Source organism: Ranitomeya imitator, chromosome 7 (assembly GCF_032444005.1).
Source record: "Ranitomeya imitator isolate aRanImi1 chromosome 7, aRanImi1.pri, whole genome shotgun sequence".
Classification (NCBI taxonomy): domain Eukaryota; kingdom Metazoa; phylum Chordata; class Amphibia; order Anura; family Dendrobatidae; genus Ranitomeya; species Ranitomeya imitator.
The window spans coordinates 125826558-125844368 of record NC_091288.1 but is presented as its reverse complement, the minus strand read 5'-3'; the positions used below and the strand labels follow the sequence as shown (position 1 = coordinate 125844368).

The 17811-nt window shown below is 44.9% G+C and overlaps 1 protein-coding gene across 5 annotated transcripts in view; it reads right to left on the bottom strand.

Moving 5' to 3' along the window:
* Positions 1–5177: 5177 nt before the first annotated feature.
* HIBCH (3-hydroxyisobutyryl-CoA hydrolase) overlaps positions 5178–17811 on the bottom strand; it is an 885760-nt gene continuing 873126 nt past the window's right edge. For all 5 annotated transcript variants that reach the window (XM_069733795.1, XM_069733794.1, XM_069733798.1 and 2 more), the window contains one exon: positions 5178–5321. In XM_069733795.1, the coding sequence (XP_069589896.1) occupies positions 5206–5321 (116 nt within the window). In that variant the 3' untranslated portion in view covers positions 5178–5205. The remainder of the gene's footprint in view (positions 5322–17811) is intronic.

Sequence of the window (17811 nt, the reverse complement as noted above, 5' to 3'; positions counted from 1 at the left end):
TGTTACTCTAGTTATATACAGCAATATTTTGCAGACACCAAAAAAATACAGGCCACATATTTGGCAGTGTGGTCATTCCGTGACAGGCCTCATATCTGCGTGCTCCAAGTTTGGGCATTTTAGGCTGTTATTGCAGTTTTTTCCTGTCTGTTACTCTACTTACAGACAGCACTATTTTGCATTTAAAAAATAAAAAATACAGACCACATATTTGGCAGTGTGGTATTTCTGTGACAGGCTTCATATATCTGCGTGCTCCAAGTTTGGGCATTTTAGGCCGGTATTCCAGTGTTTTCCTGCCTGTTTTTCTAGATATACAGCACTATTTTGCATTTAAAAAAATAAATAATACAGGCCACATATTTGGCAGTGTGGTATCTCCGTGACAGGCCTCATCTATCTGTGCTAAAAATTTGGCCATTTTAGGCCTATATATTCTAGTGTTTTTGCTCTCTGTTACCCTACTCATTGACACCAATTTGATAACAAAAAAACATTTTTAACTACAGTCCAGATAGTTTAAAGCAGAGGTCTCAAACTGCATTCCACAAGGCCTGCAAAAAGGTCATGTTTTCAGGATTTACTTGTACTGCACAGGTGATAATTTAATCACCTACACACATAATGATTACAGCACCTTGTGCAATGCTAAGGAAATCTTGAAAACACGTATGGTTTGCAGCCCTCGAGGAATGCAGTTTGAGACCCCTGGTTTAAAGTGTGGTTTTCCCGCACACGTATCACATACAAGTTCGCTCCCAATTCAGCCATTTGTAGTGAACGTGTAAAATATTCTAGTCCATTAACAATAGGAAAGGCGCGTGGCAAGGGACGGGGAAGTGGACGTGATGGTGTTGGTGCATGCCGTGGGCAAGCTGAAACTGGGGCACAAAAAACACCCACATCTTCTAGCTGGACCTTAGTGTCTGAAGTCCTAGGGGACCGCAGCAAGACAGCACCATTGAAGCCAGAGCAGTGTGAAAAGGTTGTTGGTTGGATAGCGGAAAATACTTCCAGTTACTTGGCCACAACCACGAACACCCTGTATTCCTCACAGTCAAGTCTGAGTAGCTGTGAATCTGGATCGCATATTAGTCACCCTGATCCTTCTTCCTCCCACCATGCTGAGTGCCCTGAGACAACTGATCCCACAGTTGGACACTCCGAAGAGCTGTTCACTTTTCCATTTATTGATACGGCCCTCTCGCCCGATCCACTTGAAGCGGGGCAAGATGAGATTCCATGTAGTGATGACCAAATATTTGAGCAGCCACAGTCACAAGAGGTGGACAATGATGAGACACAATTGCCCGAAAGTCGATGACGCCATAATTAGGGTCACTATCCGGCTTCTCTGCATTTTGAAAAGCTCTCTGCTCACAATGAAAGAGGATGCATTCCAGGCAGAGCAGGAGGACATGGAGTAAGGATCCATAATACAGGGTGATTACACACAGCTCAGCCTCATGTCATCCCAACGTGGATTGTTTGACAATGAGGAAGAGGAGGATGAGGAAGAAGAACAGGAGATACTTTCATGCGCTGTAGACAGTACTACAAGTACAACTGTCATACCATCTGTTCAGCGTGGATGGCATGTGGACAGGGAGGCAGAGGAGGAGGACACCTTGATCAGTCGTCCTGTTGGTGAGGACACGGAAGGTTTGCCTGTTACCAGTCTGGCACGCATGGCTGACTATGTCCCATGACCCTCGTATTGTAAAAGTTTTGGGTGACAGCCATTACTGGGTAGTGACACTTTTAGACCCACGCTACAAGGAGAAGTTTCAATCTCTTCTTCCAGAGGCAGACATGTGTACTAAAATGCTACATTACCAGAGGGCCATTGTTAACAGAGATTGTTAGATACATAATCATGCAGAGTTACCCAAAGAAATAATGCAAACAGAATCATAGGGTAACTCAATGCATGTATATCCAGACATAAAGTCAGGAAACCAACTGCCAACCATATGGTAAACACAAACACCGCACTAGCAGCCTAAATTTCCATAAAAATAGCTTTATTAATACAAAAATACATATTTAAAAGCTGAGAAACAGGTCATTGGACAACAGGGAAACACAAGACACGCACTACATGCCGGTACATATGCCCACAGGCTCAGAGCAGCATGGCTGCGGTGGCATTACTATAATGTATTAGGTATAAATCGTACATTGTGGGGCCCATATATAATGATACAAAATAATCTGGAAAATCAATGCCCCCAACAGTGCATATAGAAACATAGCATAGCAACAGCAGTATATGACAAGTGTAGACTACCTGATGCCGCACACAGACCAGCGCTCCTGAGCACACCCGACGTACGTTTCGGAGCTCACCGCTCCTTCCTCAGGGGGCGTCGACGCTTGTCATATACTGCTGTTGCTATGCTATGTTTCTATATGCACTGTTGGGGGCATTGATTTTCCAGATTATTTTGTATCATTATATATGGGCCCCACAATGTACGATTTATACCTAATACATTATAGTAATGCCACCGCAGCCATGCTGCTCTGAGCCTGTGGGCATATGTACCGGCATGTAGTGCGTGTCCTGTGTTTCCCTGTTGTCCAATGACCTGTTTCTCAGCTTTTAAATATGTATTTTTGTATTAATAAAGCTATTTTTATGGAAATTTAGGCTGCTAGTGCGGTGTTTGTGTTTACCAGAGGGCCATTGTTGCAGAATTAGTAAAAAAAATACCCATCTCAAAACACTGGCGGCAGACATAACAGTTCGTTGGACAAACAAGGAGTACAGGAGAGAGTCACAACTCCAATCCAGAGGAGGCAGGGGAACCCCGGCAAAGTTCTGGGACAGTTTTATCAGTCCGTCCCATCGCCCTGGCCCTGAGGCACGGGGTAATGTCACAAAGAATGCAATGTTTTCTAAGATGCTGAGGGAGCACCTTGCTGACCGTACCAACATCCTCCGTGATTCCTCTGTGTTTTTTAATTATTGGGTATGCAAGCTGGACACGTGGCATTAACTGTCTCTATGCCTTGGATGTCCTGGCCTGCCCTGCTGCTAGTGTTTTGTCGGAGTGGGTTTTTAGTGCCGCTGATGGAATTATCATAGATAAGCGCATTCGCCTGCCAACAGAAAATTCAGACAGGCTGACTCTTATAAAAATGAACAAGGGCTGGGCCAGACTTCTCTATACCACCAAATGACAACAAAACATAACCTCCAATACAGTGTCTTTTTAGGAGGTGCATTCCCATGCACCTCTTCACACCCACACATGGGTATACGCTTCCTGATTCTGGCTATTTGGTGTTCTCCTTCTCCTTGTCCTCATCATCCACCACCACTAGAACACCAGGGTGAACATGTTCTATGCTGCTACAGCCAGTCAATTTTTTGGCAAGGGTGTCTATGATCCCCATAAAAAATTAAAAAAAATGTACCCCCATGGGGAAATGTTTGTCAGCCCATACACTTAGTGTATGGGCATTCCAAGTCTAGGGGACCCACTCCTTTAAATTGGGCTTATTTTTTAATGAGGCCTTCCTCCACATCTCATCATCCACCACCACTAGATCACCAGGGATAACGTGTTCCGTGCTGCTACAGCCACTCTAGTTTTTTGCAAGGGTGTTTATGATACTCGTAATAAAACTGTTTACACAGTATGTTGATGTGTACCCCCCCAGGAGAAAATGTTTGTCAGCCCATACACTTAGTGTATGGACATTACGAGTCTAGGAGACCAGCTCTTTTGTGGGGACAGTTTTTTTTATGAGGCCCTCCTCCATATTTCTTCCAATGGGTGATTGGGGTGCATGCAAATTTGGGTCAAGGCGGCCCTCGCATTCAATGCATAAGGAAACAGTATGGCAAGACCAACTGAAGAATGTGAAGTGGGTTTTCCTGTGGCCATCCAGTACCTGAGTTGAAAGGCTTCTTGGGGTACATATGACTTGGTAGCAGGGCAGGCCTTGCAGTCAATGCATAAGAAAACAGTATGGGAGCACAAAATGAATAATGTGAAGTGGATTTGCCTGTGGCCTTCCAGTATGTGGTTTCAAAGGCTTATTGGGGTGCATATGACTTGGTAGCAGGGCAGGCCTTGCAGTCAATACATAAGAAAACAGTATGGAAGTACAAAATGAATAATGTGAAGTGGATTTTCCCGTGGCCATCCAGTATGTGGTTTCAAAGGCTTATTGGGGTGCATATGACTTAGTAGCAGGGCAGGCCTTGCAGTCAATGCATAAGAAAACAGTATGGGAGTACTAAATGAATAATGTGAAGTGGGTTTTCCTGTGGCCATCCAGTACCTGGGTTCAAAGGCTTATTTGGGTGCATATGACTTGGTAGCAGGGCAGGCCTTGCAGTTAATGCAACATTTTTTCAGGAAGCCCTCCTGTACTTCTCGTGAAAGGGGTATTAGGGTGCGTTGTAATTCTTGGCAGCCCAGCCACTCACTGCAAAGACAATTACAGCATAGGAGACCCACTGTTTAATAATGGCCCTTTAAGAATATTAATGCCGCCTGATGCCCCTCTAAAAATAGGCTTTGTGACTTTAAGAGTCCCTTTTTCATAAATGAAACAAAATGTGTCTGCTTATGTGTCACACATGGCCAGGTAGGGTTGTTAAATGTTACAATGACATTTCCTAGTGAATGCATTTGTATTGGTTGAAAGCAATGTTAAAGTTGAAAATGCAAACACATCAAAAACGCTGTGTGTGAACATAGCCCAAGTGGTGGAGGAACATTTTGGTCTGGGGATAATTATTTTGCCTTATATACAAGTCTTTACCCTGGAAAGGATGTACCATAACATATTTCCCAGCAAAATCCAGTTTGGTTTCGTTTTTGTATGTTTTTTGATACACTGTAAAAATGGCGTGAAACTCTTGACAACATTGTTTACAGCTGTGGCCTAGGAGTCAGAAATGCTTTCAGGGACATTTGCCATGATGTTCCTGTGTCATTTGAGAAGTGTTTCCATTATTTTCACACATTTTTAGACCTTAAAAGGACCCCCGGAGGTGATCGCGGTAAAAATGCTTGAGTCTCCCACAGACTTACATTGGGCTCATTGTACTGTCCGAGTACCCAAGTATTCCAATTTGCTCGACCCGAACATTTTAGTGATCGCTCATCACTACTCCTTATATTTGCATGTATCAAAATTTAACAGTAACGCATTCATTTAAACACATGTATTGCTTTATTTACATTATAAGATCAGGTCATTTTTGCCAAGGGATGCAAAACAGCTGTCTAGGTATTCATCAGTCACGTCTTTTAATTGCTCTGGCTTCCACTTTGGATTCTGATCTTTGTCAAGCAGGACTGTAAAACATAATAAAAATAAATGATAAATTACTTAGATACTATTAACATCAGAGTAAATGGTTTGTCAAATTCCAGCATGAAATCATAAACAATATAAAGAAAAATCTAGATATAGAGGAAGACACATACAAGGTAATCTGTAAGGGGAGGAAGAAAGATGTGTTTGGATAGGAGGAAAATCCACAGCAGAGTCTGCGGGGAGGAGGGAATTTTACCTTATCAATGTCAAGAAAGAAGAGATCCTTCATTCACTATGGAAGGAGCAGTACAGGGATAACGTATATACGCTATGTAAAGCAGTTTCACAGGCTTAACAGCAGCAAAATAACATTAAATATTTAATTAGGACCAGATATAAAATACCTTACATTTGCAATTAGAACGTAATCAAATAATAAAAACAAATTAGGTGCAAATAAGAACATAGCCATTAGAGAAGTGCTTCTCAAATTGTGGGGAAAGCCTCACCAGTGAAGCACCCTCTCACTGTTGGTAAAGCTCAGATGAGGAATCAGTACTCAACAAAGGTGAATATAGTCTGCACAGTTATATTTCTAGATTTTGTAAATCTCTAGTTCAACAACATAATTAACTCATTTTTGCACTTAGTTTAATGTTCTAAAAAGATCAGGAAACAAAAAAATGTAAAGCTGCTTATTTTGCCTTAAGGGGGTTCCCCAAGAATGTTCTAAAATTAGCAACCATCACATATACAAAACAGCAACCCATGCTAGTTGCATGTCAGGGAGGTTTGCAGGCTAAAGAAATATCACTCGAGACATATCTCAACTGTCAAAGGGGCAGCATCTTGAACAAACATAATTTATCTGCTCACTCAATCCCGGAGCAGGGCTGTAGAAAGAAAACAATTGAAACTTCTGCTTGGCTGACTCAGCAGAGCAAACTTTTTGCCTCCCGCTTCAATCTTGTTCCGAACTCACTTATAAACCCAATCTGCTGATTCAGTCTGAGAGCTTTACAACAGGACACAGAGACTAAAAAGAAAAGCCCATTCTGCTCAGTCTTTAATTTTTTTTCTCTTCTTAGTGCCATGATTCAGGGCTGAGAGAAAAGGTATGTTTGTTTATGATGCTGCTCCTCAAGCGGTATTTATACAATATGAAAGCCATGCTGAAATATGACTATCATGGGCAGGTATGGACTGGGGCTGAAATTCAGTCCTGTCATTTGAAATCACACAGGCCCATGTTGTCTCCGTATCCATGAACCAGATGGGATATATTACTAATATTACCCTGGATGGAGGAAAGCAAGACTTACTACAAGACAAATATTTCTAATGATACCTGTGGCCTGCTGGGGTAAATGACAGAGTAAGCAACTTTGTGCTCCATCACAACTCTTAACAGTATGGGTATCTTGAGAACAAAGATTCTGTTAACAATGTAGCAGACAAGGCAGCCCATGACCAAACAGGCCCTTCTGGCATTTGCCAGAATTGCCAGTCCGGCCCTGATCATGGGTTGCAACTTGAAGTATGTCACCTTGGACTTTTTACAATAGTCTCCGAGAATCCCTAAATGGGTTGCTTGGTTTAATTTTGCTTTAACTCTGCCACATTACTGTACTTAAGGCTGTGTGCCCATGATGAGTTTTTGCTGAGTTTCTGAATCTGAATATTTTCGCTGCATCAAAAACTTAAGCATATAACCATTTCAGCTAAATGGATGGGATATATAGAAATAGCATTCCCATTGTGCTTTTTTTAAGCGCAAACTGACCTGTGGAGCATGTTTCACATCCTCAAAATGACTAATTCTTTTGAAAACACACAGATTTATGTGCAGATTTTTTCACAGAATTGTATTATATGCAGAAAATAAAACCACATATGCGTTTTTAGTGCGTTTCTGCAGCGGACACTCATCAAAAGAGCATGTAATCCGAACACAACTCTATCAATAAAGTTCTTGCACAGCCAAATACCAGGAAATATATCTTGTTTTAAACAAAACTGCGTTGTTTTTTATATCAATAAGAGACAAAATACAAAGCATCAAATACGCATTAAAAATGCATGTAAAAAACGCAATGAATAAACACAAGTAACCTAATTTACTCAATAGGTGCAAAAATGCTACAGAAAATCTGCATCATCAAAAACTCACCAAAAGCTAACCTAAAAAGGGACTGCTGGACAAGCCCTCCTTAATTGTTGCAGTCTGGTGCAGAAAATAATATACCACTTGGACCAGCGCAGCTCCTATGATCCCCTCGATGCATCATTTGAAAAGTAAGAAGCCAAGAATGCACGCATCAATACTTCTATAAACACTTTCCTTATTCCATCTTCATTAAAAAGACATAAGCATAGGGAATTTCAGGGGAGGGAGCTGGTGCTGAGAGACTATGGTGGTGTCACGCCATTTACGGCAATAAAGGGGCAGGATGGCGTACTGGTCCCGCACCTGTCCCTGCCACTATAAGGGGCCCTGGCTTTCCCTTATCTCAGGGGTACCTATGAAGGTTAGGAGGCCTGAGCCGCCAGCGTATCCCTGTCTCCTGTGCAGGCCCTATCAGTGACCACCTCTCCCCCCAAGAGAGGTGGACTGCACCAGAGTATAAATATCACCATAACAGACAAGGAAAAGAAAAAACACACTTAGCTTAATGCTGCAAGGCACAGCACAGCAGGAAGAAACACCAGATACAACGGACACAGCTGTAGAACAACAGTTCCCAGCTAGCTCCTACTCCCGGCTTGGTAGCTGAAGAAAGAACTAACACTGACAGTCAGCTGATGAACCAGGTGACCTCTTAAAGGATGGAGGGAGTGGTCACCACAACCATCAGCCGACCCAGCAGCAATGCAATAGCATCAGCGGCCACTGGGGGGAAAAACTACTTTAACCCCCGATGACCAGAAAGGAAAAAAGGTCTTAAACTGAGGCAACCAGATCTGCCACAAATCCAAAATTGGATCGTGACAGTACCCCCCTTTCAATGAGGGGCCTCTGGACCCTCAACACTGGACCTCACCAGTAAACAACCTACAGTGAGAACGACTCGATTCACCAGAGTTCACCTCCCCAGTCACCTGACCCTCAGGTTTACGGTGGACACCGCACGGTGGAGAAGACAAAGTAGGCGGCACAAATCTCCAGAGCGCCGACCTGTGGAATGAGTTGTGTATGGGCATTACTGAGGGTAACTCCAAATGGTAAGTCTTCGGACTGACAATGGCTGACACCCGATATAGCCCAATTACTCTCGAACTCCAGATCCAGTTCCACACTTCCACCTGATATTTTTGGTGGACACCCATACGTAATCATTCACACACAGGTCCGGACCTGAACGTTTATTTTCATGCATGCGTCTGACACAAGATGGTGAGCTCTTTACAGAACCGACAGCAGAGGCGTACCCCTGTGTCACCAAACTCACAACCCCACTATGCACCGAGGGAACCACCACCCTCCTCTGAGCCCTCCTCCTTAGAGGTCTCTGACATACCGGGTTAGAATGTAGTGAGGGTAGAGTCTTGCCCCTATTTCCTTTAAGCACCTCTACTGCGCCCACTGGAGAAGAAGGGGTAGGTTGTAGAAGGACGGCAGAGATCGTAGCTCCAGGGCAGCAGTCCTCACACGACTGACCCCAGCTCACTACTTCTCTGGACCGCCAGTCTATGACAGGGTTGTGTCTTCTCAACCAAGGGAGACCTAAGACAATGGGAGTTGGTATGCCCTCCAAGACGTAACATGACAGGAACTCTTCATGACAAGCCCCTATACGCAGATGTATATTGTCAACGACTTGGGTAATGCTCCCCTGGCTGAGCGGGACAGAGTCAATGGCCTGGACGCTTAGGGGTCTAGCTAGCGACCTACTCATCAGGCCATGGGTCTGGACAAAATGAGCATCCACCAAATTGACTCCTGCTCCACTGTCCACCAGCACTGGACTATTCTCAGTTACCCCACCAACAACCACCTGAGCAGGTAAAGTACACTGAGATGAGAAAACGGAGGAAATATACACTCCCTGGTCGCTTCCTTCCACACAACCAGGGGGACTCGGCTTTTTTCATGGAACAGGTATTTTGATGCGAGCTGGGCAGACATTGATAAAATGACCAGTCTGCCCACAGTAGAAACATGCCCCCACACCACGGAGAACCCCAGACAACCCCGTTTGGGAACCAACTCCTCCCAGCTGCATGGGTTCGTCCATCTGCCCAGGTGTGTCCTCCTCCCTAGCAACGACTATAGGGGGCACATTTGGTGAATGCCTCTCCCTCAAACATCTATCCACCCAGATGGCAAGGGACATGACGGCCTCCAATGACTTTTGGGCGGCGTACTGTACCAGAGTATCTTGTAACCTAGGGGACAGACCCTGCACAAAATGGCTCCTAAGGGCCGGGTCATTCCACTGTGTGTCAGTGGCCCACCTCCTGAACTCTGAACAGTAGTTCTCCGCTGGCCGGCCCCCCTGCTTGATCTTACGGAGACTGGATCCCGCCAAGGAGACGCCGTCCGGGTCACCATATACCAGCGCCAGAGCTGCAAAAAACTCATCCACTGACCGTAGAGATGGAGAACTGGTCGGCAGGGAGAAGGTCCAGGATTGGGGATCACCTTAAAGAAGGGAAATGATGATTCCCACCCGTTGTTCCTCACTCCCTGATGAACGAGGGCGGAGCCTGAAGTATAACTTAAAGGCCTCCTTAAAAAACAAAAAGTTATCTCTCCCACCAGAGAACCTGTCAGGAAGAGATATCTTGGGCTCTGGTTGAGCATGAACATGGGCCGAAGCCAAAAACCCCACCAACTGCTGCACTACCTCACCACGCAGCACCTTAAACTCGTTGGTGAGGGTCTGAAGCAGTTGGGCAAAGGCCTGCATTTGAGCCATGGTTCACCAGAAAAAAATGTGATGGTCGATGTTAATGACACGCCGTTTACGGCGATAAAGGGGCAGGATGGCGTACTGGGTCCCGCACCTGTCCCTGCCACTATAAGGGGCCCTGGCTTTCCCTTATCTCAGGGGTACCTATGAAGGTTAGGAGGCCTGAGCTGCCAGCGTATCCCTGTCTCCTGTGCAGGCCCTATCAGTGACCCCCTCTCCCCCCAAGAGAGGTGGACCTCACCAGAGTATAAATATCACCATAACAGACAAGGAAAAGAAAAAACACACTTAGCTTAATGCTGCAAGGCACAGTACAGCAGGAAGAAACACCAGATACAACGGACACAGCTGTAGAACAACAGTTCCCAGCTAGCTCCTACTCCCGGCTTGGTCGCTGAAGAATGAACTAACATCGACAGTCAGCTGATGAACCAGGTGACCTCTTAAAGGATGGAGGGAGTGGTCCAGATCTACCTCTTTGGACCAAATATCACCTCCTTACTAACCAGAATCCCACATTGTCTGCCTGCTATTTCAACGTTCTTTTCCACTAGATTTCTAAAACTTAATATGGATAGGATATTCAAGATGCCGACAATTCCGCGCTCCTCCAAAATCAGGCAAGATAATCACAGAGTTCAGAAGAGTTGCATACTTTATTCATGGATATAAAACTACGCGTTTTGTGGACGTCCTGTCCTTCCTCAGGTACACAGCCAATCAGTTTGTACCTGGGGGACTGGGTGTTCGTATTGATCCCCACCAGTTTGGCTATGTACCTGAGGAAGTGGACAGGACGTCCATGAAACGCATAGTTTTATAGCCCTGAATAAAATATGCAACTCTGCGGAACTCTGTGATTCCCTTGCCTGATTTTGGAGGAGCGCAGAATTGTCGGCTGTTGTGAATTCTGTTGTCGGGCTCCCTCCTGTGGTCATGAATGGTACTTCGGCTGGTTCTATCCATGGAATTCCTCTGGTGGCTGTGGGTGTTTCTGAGTTTCCTTCCACAGGTGACGAGGTTAATTCGTTAGCTGGCTGCTCTATTTAACTCCACTTAGATCTTTGCTCCATGCCACCTGTCAATGTTCCAGTATTGGTCTTGTTCACTCCTGGATCGTTCTTGTGACCTGTCTTCACTATAGAAGCTAAGTGCCTGCCTGTTTTTCTCTGGTTTGCTATTTTTCTGTCCAGCTTGCTATTTTGTTGTTGTCTTGCTTGCTGGAAGCTCTGGGACGCAGAGGGAGCGCCTCCGCACCGTGAGTTGGTGCGGAGGGTCTTTTTGCGCCCTCTGCGTGGTCTTTTTGTAGGCTTTTGTGCTGACCGCAAAGTTACCTTTCCTATCCTCGGTCTGTTCAGTAAGTCGGGCCTCACTTTGCTAAATCTATTTAATCTCTGTGTTTGTATTTTCATCTTTACTCACAGTCATTATATGTGGGGGGCTGCCTTTTCCTTTGGGGAATTTCTCTGAGGCAAGGTAGGCTTTATTTTTCTATCTTCAGGGCTAGCTAGTTTCTTAGGCTGTGCCGAGTTGCATAGGGAGCGTTAGGCGCAATCCACGGCTATTTCTAGTGTGGTTGATAGGTTTAGGGATTGCGGTCAGCAGAGTTCCCACGTCCCAGAGCTCGTCCTTTATTATCAGTAACTATCAGGTCATTCCGTGTGCTCTTAACCACCAGGTCCATTATTGTCCTGACCACCAGGTCATAACACAGGGTCCTCTCTCCTCCTGCACCAGTCGTGACTTGTATTGTTTAAGATTATATTATATTCACACTTGTTTTTTTGCTATGTACAGTATATCCCTGTTCACATGTAAATCGCCATGGAATAAATGGCGCTATAATAATAAATAATAAAATTCAAAAAGGTAAGTATATTGTGACAGAGTCACTGGTGAAGTGATGGAGGGGAGATATGTGTCACTGCGCATCATGGCGTCAGTGCTGTAAAACCAGAGTAGTTTCCTCCAGCACACTACGTGTTGAGAGGATTAAATGAGTTATGTTATGGGCTGGTGTTAGTGGACCTTCATAGAGCGGGTGGGAGGAGGTCCACCATATCTCCACCTACAGTGTCCTGACCCGACCTGTGTGATGTCAAGATCATGTCAATCAATCATATGATGGAATCACATGGTCAGGGCTTAAATGGCTGACTGCCAGAGCTTTCAGTGTTCAGCGTGTGCGCCTGGAGAGAGAGCACTCCAGGAAAGTGTCTGCTAAATCTGAACCATGGGCATTTCTGCCGGTAAGCGGGATGACCCCCGCTAGGAAAAGGACGGTGTTTCTTTTTGTTTCTTTGCGTTGCTGTTTTGCCAAGAGGGCAGTGTTTACTTTCCCAAGCTTGGTTTATGCTGTCTACAATAAACCAAGCCTTTTTTTAAAGAGATAGTGTTCCGGTTATACCTCTGTGTCCAGCCGAGTGAGCCGCTCTACCACAGGTGGTGTTAGAAGTGCGGGCAGTTTCCCAACAGACACTTGTGGCGGCCACAAGCCAGCATAGATGTCAAGCAAGATGGAGAACCTGCTCAAACATCTGCTACAAGCACAGCAGCAACAGCAGCTACAAAATTAGCAGCAACAGATAGCACAACAGACAGACCATGCAAAAAATGAACCCGGGTGATGATGTTTAGGCCTTTCTGATAGTGTTCAAGCAGGTGGCGGAGCGTGAGAAGCTACCACCAGAGCAGTGGGTGGAGGTACTAGCCCCCATTTGACTGGTGAGCCCCAGAAGGACTATTAAGATTTTGCACTGCAGGATGCGCTGGAGTATGCCAAACTAAAAACTGAAATTTTAGCATGCGCAGGAGTCACTGTCAGTCAGAGCACAAGGGGTTCACCACTGAGCCTATTGTGGGGACAATCCCAAATGTTTGGCCTACTACATCTGGTGCAAAAATGGCTACAGCCGGAATCTTCCACTCCAGCCCAGATGGTCAAGCACGTTGTCATGGACAGGTTTGTGCACTCCCCTCCGCCCATTGTCCCTTGGCCTCCAAAGAGATGGACTGTAGCCTAGGGAGGCGCTGCTCCTCCTATGCCTACCTCGCCTGCAGTGTGGACTATCAACCGATGAAGAGCTGCAAGCATGTCCCCTGTCAATAAATGGGGTGTTGGTGACAGGACTCAGACTCAGGGAGTTTGGTGACCCTGATAAGGGCCACACTTCCCCATCAGTTCATCCCGGGAAAACACGAGGGTGTATGTTGTATCCACAGGGATGCCAAAGACTATCCCGTTGCCAGAGTGTCGGTTAAAACAAGCCAGGGTACGGAGCCCCATGAGGTCAGGGTGGTTGAAGGTTTGCTGCACCCTGTAATAATTGGGAGGGACTTCAGCTTTTTATGGGAATTGTGGGGGAAGGCAAAAATATCAAAGGACCCAGACAGGAGCCAGCTCAACCCTGTTGAAATCCCATCACAGTCAGAGATGGATGAGTTCCCCTTGTGTGTCCTGGCTGGTGATAAGGACAAGATAATTACCAGTGAGACTTAAATCCCTGAACTGGGGGTTTCTGGGGGGAATTTTGGGACTTTCCAAATGTAGGACTTGACCATGAAAAATGTACTGGAAAATGTTACTGTGATAAATGGTGTTGCCCGACACCAGGTTTTCGTATTTTGCGGTCAATGGGAAGCTGTTAGTCCCGGGACCTTATAGACATAGGGTACTAGATTTGGCCAACTCTCATGTCTTGGGGGGCATCTAAGTATAGATAAGACCCAAGAACAAGTCCTTCAGCGGTTTTCCTGGCCTGGGTGTCACGGACATTGTTAATTTCTGCTCTACCTGTCAGCTAACTGCCTCAGTATCCCACTTCCGCAGTCCCCTAGTTACCCATAATCGAGGTCCCGTTTGACCGGATTGCCATGGACCTGGTTGGGCCCTTAGTTAAGTCTGCCAGGGGTCATCAATACATCCTGGTGGTAGTTAGACTCCACACAAAACTCACAGAAGCTATAGTAAACTTGTGGCCGAGAGAAAAATAGTATGTCTCTCCCAATATTTTTGCCCGAATCTATAGGACAATATAGGATACTCCACAATACATATAGAACAAGAGAACGGAGTATATAAATGCCAATACTCATATTTAAAAATATACGTTTTTATTGTAGCTAATAATATCAAAATCACAACAATAACACATACATATATCACAAATAAGGTGAGGAGGAAACAAATGATAGGCTGAGTGTTATGTAGGCAATCCAGTGACACAGTGTGCCAGCAATCAGAGCACATACAGTGATCTGATAATAACCCAAAAACAATAGAACGAGCTCTGAGACGTGGAATCTCTGTAGACCGCAATACCTGAACCTATCCTAAACACAACTAAAGGCAGCTGTGGATTGCGCCTGACACTACCTATGCAACTCGGCACAGCCTGAGGAACTGACTAGCCTGAAGATAGAAATACAAGCCTGACTTGCCTCAGAGAAATACCCCAAAGGAAAAGGCAGCCCCCCACATATAATGACTGTTAGCAAGATGAAAAGACAAAACGTAGGGATGAAATAGATTCAGCAAAGTGAGGCCCGATATTCTAGATAGAGCGAGGATAGCAAAGAGAACTTTGCAGTCTACAAAAAACCCTAAAGCAAAAAACCACGCAAAGGGGGCAAAAAGACCCACCGTGCCGAACTAACGGCACGGCGGTACACCCTTTGCGTCTCAGAGCTTCCAGCAAAAACGAATAGACAAGCTGGACAGAAAAAACAGCAACAAAAGCAAAGAAGCACTTATCTAAGCAGAGCAGCAGGCCACAGGAAAGATCCAGAAGCTCAGATCCAACACTGGAACATTGACAAGGAGCAAGGAAGACAGAATCAGGTGGATTTAAATAACAAAGCAGCCAACGAGCTCACCAGAACACCTGAGGGAGGAAGCTCAGAAGCTGCAGTACCACTTGTGACCACAGGAGTGAATTCAGCCACAGAATTCACAACAGCTGAGGAACAGGAAAGAAATTTATTACATCCCTGGGGCTGCTGGCATTACACAAGATAAATGATTTAGGACTCATACGGCAAATACCGTAGTCCCCCATGATTTCATCATTAAGTGCCATAGTGCAAAACAAATTGGTCTATTATCAACATATATGCATGTCAAGCAGCTTACCCATAGTATGTGGATGTTCTCTCCTAGTTCCACAGGCGGCTCCCTGACGCACTTTTCGTGGTCTGCTTTTTCAAAAGGGGTTTTTAAACCTTAATCATATATCTTGTGTAATGCCAGCAGCCCCAGGGATGTAATACATTTATTTCCTGTTCCTCAGCCTACCATTTGTTTCCTCCTCACCTTATTTGTGATATATGTATTTGTGTTATTGTTGTGATTTTGATATTATTAGCTACAATAAAAACGTATATTTTTAACCCCTTAACGACCGCCGATACGCCTTTTAATGGCGGCAGTTAAGGGTACTTAAACCACAGCGCTGTTAATTAACGGCGCTGTGGAAAAAGTAAATAGCGCCCCCCAGAGTCAGATTTTCTTCGGGGTCTCGGCTGCCGGGGGTAGCCAAGACCCCAGAGAACATGATTCGGTTTTTTTTTTACCAACCCCGCTTCTGCGATCGCCGGTAATTAACCGTTTACCGGCGATCGCAAAAAAAAACAAAACGCAATTTCCCTTTTAATTTCTTTGTCCTCCGATGTGATCGCACATCAGAGGACAGAGAAATGGGGTCCCCAATAGCCCCCCGATACTCACCTGTCTTCCCCGGTGCTCGTCGTGGCTCCCGATGGGCACCGCCATCTTTTTCTGGCAAAAAAATGGCGGGCGCATGCGCAGTGCGCCCGCCGACCGTCACCGGGAGGATCTTTGGGGTCTCGGCTGCCAGAGGTACTTCTGTGAAGCACATGGGGGTTCAAAGTGCTCACCACACATCTAGATAAGTTCCTTAAGGGGTCTAGTTTCCAAAATGGGGTCACTTGTGGGGGGTTTCTACTGTTTAGGCACATCAGGGGCTCTCCAAACGCGACATGGCGTCCAATCTCAATTCCAGCCAATTCTACATTGAAAAAGTAAAACGGCGCTCCTTCACTTCCAAGCTCTGCGGTGCGCCCAAACAGTGGTTTACCCTCACATATGGGGTATCGACGTATTCAGGAGAAATCGCACAACAACTTTTGTGGTCTAATTTCTCCTGTTACCCTTGTGAAAATAAGAATTTGTGGGCGAAAAGATCATTTTTGTGTAAACAAAAGCGATTTTTTATTTTCACGGCTCTACGTTATAAACTTCTGTGAAGCACTTGGCGGTTCAAAGTGCTCACCACACATCTAGATAAGTTCGTTAACCCCTTCATGACCCAGCCTATTTTGACCTTAATGACCTGGCCGTTTTTTGCAATTCTGACCAGTGTCCCTTTATGAGGTAATAACTCAGGAACGCTTCAACGGATCCTAGCGGTTCTGAGATTGTTTTTTCATGACATATTGGGCTTCATGTTAGTGGTAAATTTAGGTCAATAAATTCTGCGTTTATTTGTGATAAAAACGGAAATTTGGCGAAAATTTTGAAAATTTCGCAATTTTCACATTTTGAATTTTTATTCTGTTAAACCAGAGAGTTATGTGACACAAAATAGTTAATAAATAACATTTCCCACATGTCTACTTTACACCAGCACAATTTTGGAAACAAAATTTTTTTTTGCTAGGAAGTTATAAGAGTTAAAATTTGACCAGCGATTTCTCATTTTTACAACGAAATTTACAAAACCATTTTTTTTAGGGACCACCTCACATTTGAAGTCAGTTTGAGGGGTCTATATGGCTGAAAATACCCAAAAGTGACACCATTCTAAAAAATGCACCCCTCAAGGTGCTCAAAACCACATTCAAGAAGTTTTTTAACCCTTCAGGTGCTTCACAGCAGCAGAAGCAACATGGAAGGAAAAAATGAACATTTAACTTTTTAGTCACAAAAATTATCTTTTAGCAACATTTTTTTTATTTTCCCAATGGTACAAGGAGAAACTGAACCACGAAAGTTGTTGTCCAATTTGTCCTGAGTACGCTGATACCTCATATGTGGGGGTAAACCACTGTTTGGGCGCACGGCAGGGCTTGGAAGGGAAGGAGCGCCATTTGACTTTTTGAATGAAAAATTGGCTCCACTCTTTAGCGGACACCATGTCACGTTTGGAGAGCCCCCGTGTGCCTAAAAATTGGAGCTCCCCCACACGTGACCCCATTTTGGAAACTAGACGCCCCAAGGAACTTATCTAGATGCATAGTGAGAACTTTGAACCCCCGGGGGCTTCACAAATTGATCCGTAAAAATGAAAAAGTACTTTTTTTTCACAAAAAAATTCTTTTAGCCTCAATTTTTTTCATTTTCACATGGGCAACAGGATAAAATGGATCCTAAAATTTGTTGGGCAATTTCTCATGAGTACACCGATACCTCACATGTGGGGGTAAACCACTGTTTGGGCACATGGTAAGGTTCGGAAGGGAAGGAGCGCCATTTGACTTTTTGAATGAAAAATTATCTCCATCGTTAGCGGACACCATGTCGTGTTTGGAGAGCCCCCGTGTGCCTAAACATTGGAGCTCCCCCACAAATGACCCCATTTTGGAAACTAGACCCCCC